The following is a 5,485-nucleotide window of genomic DNA, read 5'->3' as shown; positions in this document are numbered from 1 at the left end:
ACCACCAAATTACCAATACCTACCAAATAAACATGATCATACACTCGATTCCCTTTATAAGGGACATGCATCTCGTTATCCATCGGTTTAGTTTAATTAGGTAATGTATTAAAATACATGTATGCCTCAAATATTATATAAACAGAAACATTCGTCTTGTATTAGAGCAAAAATAACTAGCTTAACTAACTAAAATTACAGAGTCGCTACACGTACATCAAATCCTCTTAATGCAATATGCATTATACATCACTTCAACTTGTATGCTCAAAATCTATAGTTTCATATACGTAACCTGCAAATGGTGGTGTTGGCTTATGATTTGCTAATGTAATCAATGTTCTAATTCATAGCAGTGGTTGGTAAGATAAGAAATCCACATAATCAAGCACAACAACATCAATAAAACAAGATCCATTAATTTTCTTTTATTCCTCTAAAGCCACCAAGTCCTACTGACTTTCCTAGAACGTACCCTGTTCAAAGAGCTGTTAGTTAAAAATTAAACGATAATCTCTATAAGACAATGTTAATTAATTAAGTACATATATCATATCTTTGATTAAGGATCAAGAATGTTAACCTTACCTAACAAATTCTGATTTTATTCTTGTAGAATAAGCAGATGATATTATTTATACAAATGATACTGAAATTGACTTTACATAAATCATTACTTCTAAGGTCAATGATTAAGCTGATGAACTGAACCCAACATCTTAATGATTTTAATACTACACACCAACAAACATAGCATTAACATGTTGAAAGATACAAATTAACTTTTTAACGGAACTAGAAACTATATATATTTAACTCATTGACTTTGGAGTGCATGAACTAGTATTTAAAGGGAGCAATCTCCATCATCACATCATATCCAGCACACACAATAACCTGACTAACAATCCAAAAAAAGAAAGAACAAACATCAACTGGAAATATCATGACCAGCACCCTCCTCTATCACCATCTTCTCCTTTCAGTTATCCTCCTCCTTCATGCCCCATTGTGTCCAGCTGCTGCTGGTGGATCATGGTCCGTCCTCCTCCCAAGCATTGGCATCTCAGCCATGCACATGCAGCTCCTTCCCAACGACCGTGTTGTAATGTATGATCGTACCGACTTTGGAATCTCCAACATCTCTCTTCCAAATGGCAAGTGCCGCCCTAACTCCACCGACTGCTCTGCCCACTCCGTCGAGTATGATGTCGGTTCCAATACTATACGACCGCTCATGGTGCTCACCAACGTATGGTGTTCCTCAGGAACATTAATGCCTGACGGCAGCTTAGTCCAGACCGGAGGATGGGCTGAGGGTTACCGTAGGGTCAGGATTTATAAATCATGTGCCACATGTGACTGGCAAGAGATATCAAATGGGTTGAACCAACAGAGGTGGTATGCAACAAATCACCTATTGCCTGACGGGCGACAAATTATCATCGGCGGTCGTCAGGCATTTAACTATGAATTCTACCCAAAGATGTCGGCCACTGAGAACTCTCCCAGCTTTCCGTTTTTGGTCCAGACGAATGACCCCAATGTTGAGAATAATTTATACCCATTTGTGTTTCTCTATCCAGACGGGAACTTGTTTGTTTTCGCCAATAACCGTGCCATTTTATTCAACTACTCTAAGAACCAAGTTGTCAAGACCTACCCGACAATGCCCGGCGGGCAACCAAGGAACTACCCGAGCACTGGCTCTGCGGTACTACTCCCTTTGAGAATGAAAGAGGGGGTTGCCGAATCCGTTGAAGTGTTGGTTTGTTGGGGCGCGCCCAAAGGAGCATTTGCTAATGCAAATAATGGAAGATTTGACGGAGCATTAGATACCTGCGGGCGGATTAGAATATCCGACCCCAATTCTCAGTGGGTCATGGAAACAATGCCTTTGGCTCGAGTCATGGGTGACATGTTGTTGCTTCCCAACGGCCATGTCTTGATCATCAACGGTGCCTCAGCAGGGGTTGCCGGGTGGGAGCTTGGTAGGAACCCCGTTCTCAGCCCTGTAACTTATAGACCTGATAACCAAATTGGGTCTAGATTTGAGGTGCAAAATCCAAGCACAAAACCAAGAGTGTACCATTCCACAGCGGTCCTACTGCGAGATGGTCGGGTTCTTGTTGGTGGAAGCAACCCTCACGACAAATATGTGTTCACCAACGTGCTTTATCCAACCGAACTAAGCCTGGAGGCATTTTCTCCTTCTTATTTGGATCCAAGCTCTTCTTCTTCACGCCCCAGGATTTTATCACCCAAGACTAAAACTAAGATACGCTATGGAAAACGGATCGCTGTTACATTTACGGTACCAGGACCTGTAGATCTGAATTCGGTCAGCGTGACAATCGTGTCTCCTTCATTTAACACACACTCGTTATCTATGAATCAAAGGTTGTTGGTTCTCGACAGCGCTAACTCTACCAAAGCTCTCGGAAGGTCTACCTATAGAGTAGGTGTGACGGCACCTCCATCGGGTAACTTTGCACCCGCGGGTCATTATCTACTGTATGTGGTTCATAAAGAAATTCCAAGCTCGGGCATTTGGGTCCGAATGCAACGATAAACATCATCCAAAGCACTAGTGGTTTTGCTCCCGCAGTTGTTTATGGTTTATTTATTGCATTTTCAAGTTTTTCCCTTTGGGAACATTTATTTGTTGTCGATATATTTCAATTGTATATGTGACCTAATAAATTGGCATATCGAGATTGTTTGTTTGCCAATTCATGAAATCGTTACCTCTCCTATCAACTAAAAGATCTAATCAGCAGGTCACATTTCTAGCGTAGTCATAAATGTTAGCATAGTTTCCTTTGGTTCTTTGTCACCTCCGAAGCAAATTTGTTAATTTTTTAATACAATTATCTCGATTCTGCCATAAGTTTTATTCAACTGTATTAATTTTTTAAATAGTTGTTTCTTAATTCTTCTACACGTTTTTCTAAATTGCTTTTAATCGATTTATAAATATTTACTTCACATTTTTTGCGCGACTTACTAATTTATTGTAAAGACTTTTTATAATCAGTATTTTCTAACATGGTAAAAACTTCATTTGTGATGGAAAGGCCATACCTAGATTGTCACACCCTCAAAATCCACATGTGGAAAGCCAATAGTCTATTGCTAGTGACGATACTACAAATGATGCAAGCACCCATGCTGTACCTAATGTAAACTGCAAAGCATGCACAAGTGTATCAACAAAGGTTGGTGAGTTCACACTTTCTGTTTTAAAGGTAAGTAAGTTTTAAATACATTAGTTTATTAAAACATATCATGGGTAGCTAACCCACGGTTAAGCTACTAAACTGTGTAGTACCGAATACTTGACAGTTGTAAGTTGTTGTGCCCCGTATCAATGTATATCATCATTGATATAAAGTCAAGGTCGAAAGTTCACGCCTGGCTCCCAGCACGGTGTGAGGTTTGTTTGTTGAACCTAATAGCGATATTAACTAGTACCTCGTTTGCCAAGCCCGGCAACTAATCGGTATAATGTGTAGGGAATTTTCGGATAGAGTTTCGTTTAGTACGCTAAAGACATGAAATGTAAACTACAGTATTCAATTGGCAATATTCCAACCCAGGAATATAAAGTGGTCCCAAATCTAGAAATAGTGTAATTCCCAAATCCGGGAATGCATGCTTTTAGTAAATGTATGAACTCGCCTTAGTTTAGCTCATCAAGGTTAAGATTATGCGAGCTAGGATGGTCAACCACGTCCTATTATGGTTACCAGAAATATTAGTGGGTGTTTATGCAATTCACGAAAGTCCTACACGTATCTAGCAAATAGCACGCGAAGAAGTTGTCACCAAATACTTTACCGTGTGGTTTTAATGCACATGCTCATAATATAGCCTACGACATGACATACGCTATTTGTACAATCACTTAGCAAGTGCGGACACCAAAAATAGCAAGTTCTACTCTTATAAGTTTATAAATCATGCATAGCAAATTCACTGAAATTAGGTTGTTTTAGGAAGCTCGTTTACCTTTCTTAAGAAGCTGCAAAAATTATGATCTTTTTATGCAGCGTGCCCCTCGGTGGGGTTGGCCTTGTGTTAAAATGTTTAGGCCTAACTCTTTACCAGAAAATTTAGAAAAATCATTTACTATGTAGTGGCCAGATTCGTCACTTTCAGACTGCAGCTTATGGAAAAATTCATTTAAAAATCCTCAGATTACCCGATTGACTCGATTCTAGTTGGAGATTCGTACAGACACCTAAGACTATCTACTACATAACTTTCATGACTTAACTCCAATTATTCTCCGAGATATGACTTAAAACACAAAAATTCTGCAGAAAAATGCAACTTGGACCACTGAAACGAAATAATTCGTTTAAAATACCAAACGACATTGAAAAATTTTGATTCAAGTGTTATTAAAAGGGTATTCTGAATACTAGGTTTTAGACTCATGCAAATCCAGTTTCCATTATGTTATGACCCTGTTACAGCGGTTGTAACTGTTTAACAGCTTTATGTTTTCACATAAACTTTACTAAGACGAGTTTCCAAGTTCCTCTAACGTGTCTTGCCATTACATATCACCTTTGCAACGCACTTAGAAGGTTATATGTCTCTTTATATCAAATTTATCATACAAAACTTCAAGATTTTCAAACCCTAATCCGTATATATATATATATACATATACATATATATATATACATATATATATATATATACATCTATATATATATATACATATATATATATATATATATTGTCCATTCATACATAATCAACAACGCTAAAAAATCATAGGTGGCTTTCATACATCCTATACCCCAAGTTATCATCATATTATCAAGGATTATGTAAAGAAAGACATAAACGCAACCAAGATACGAACATTAACAACCAAGATCATGTATAAACTAATAGAACCAAGAAACAAAACTCAACATTCATGACCCGAAACTCAACCGATTAACCTAATCCTCTAAGCCGATTACGACTGCACCCAAGTTTCACATATAACACATTTGCAAGACACTTGTATGGTTATAAACACATCTCAAAGCATTAAAGGTTTACCTGGTCGAGTTGAATGCCGGTTGGACCTGATTGCGAAGAGAAAGAAGACGAGAGTGAGAGAGAGTAGCGAGAGAGATGGAGCAGCGACGGTGGGCAGGGGGTGTCGCCTGCAGCCGCACGTCGAGGGAGAGAGGAGGGAGGGTTAGGTTTTCTTATTTGTGATTACGAGATTACACGCACACATAGATGCATGCTTACACGCATAAGGGATTTTGGGCTTGGGGTGGTTTGGGCCGTAACGAGGGATGGGGTGGCGGTTTGGGCTTTAAAAAGTGGGTCGTCAACTTCCTTGGTCCGTAACCAAGGCCAAGGGACGGGGTGGCGGGTTGGGATTGGTATTGGGCCGAAACAGTTAAGCGTTTAGTGGGTGTGTTGGGCCGACAAGGGAGAGGGAGTGATGTGGCTTTGGGTTGATTTGGGT

The 5,485-nt window shown here is 39.3% G+C and overlaps 1 protein-coding gene across 1 annotated transcript; it reads left to right on the top strand.

Moving 5' to 3' along the window:
• The first annotated feature begins 904 nt into the window (after nucleotides 1-904).
• LOC110879558 (aldehyde oxidase GLOX1-like) lies at nucleotides 905-2,797 on the top strand. Its single transcript, XM_022128030.2, has one exon. The coding sequence runs from the start codon at nucleotides 947-949 to the stop codon at nucleotides 2,570-2,572; it is 1,626 nt and encodes a 541-aa protein (XP_021983722.1). The 5' UTR covers nucleotides 905-946; the 3' UTR covers nucleotides 2,573-2,797.
• The last annotated feature ends 2,688 nt before the right edge of the window (nucleotides 2,798-5,485 follow it).

The sequence above is a fragment of the Helianthus annuus genome, chromosome 9 (genome assembly GCF_002127325.2).
Source record: "Helianthus annuus cultivar XRQ/B chromosome 9, HanXRQr2.0-SUNRISE, whole genome shotgun sequence".
Classification (NCBI taxonomy): Eukaryota; Viridiplantae; Streptophyta; class Magnoliopsida; order Asterales; family Asteraceae; genus Helianthus; species Helianthus annuus.
This window is presented reverse-complemented; position numbering and strand designations above follow the sequence as displayed.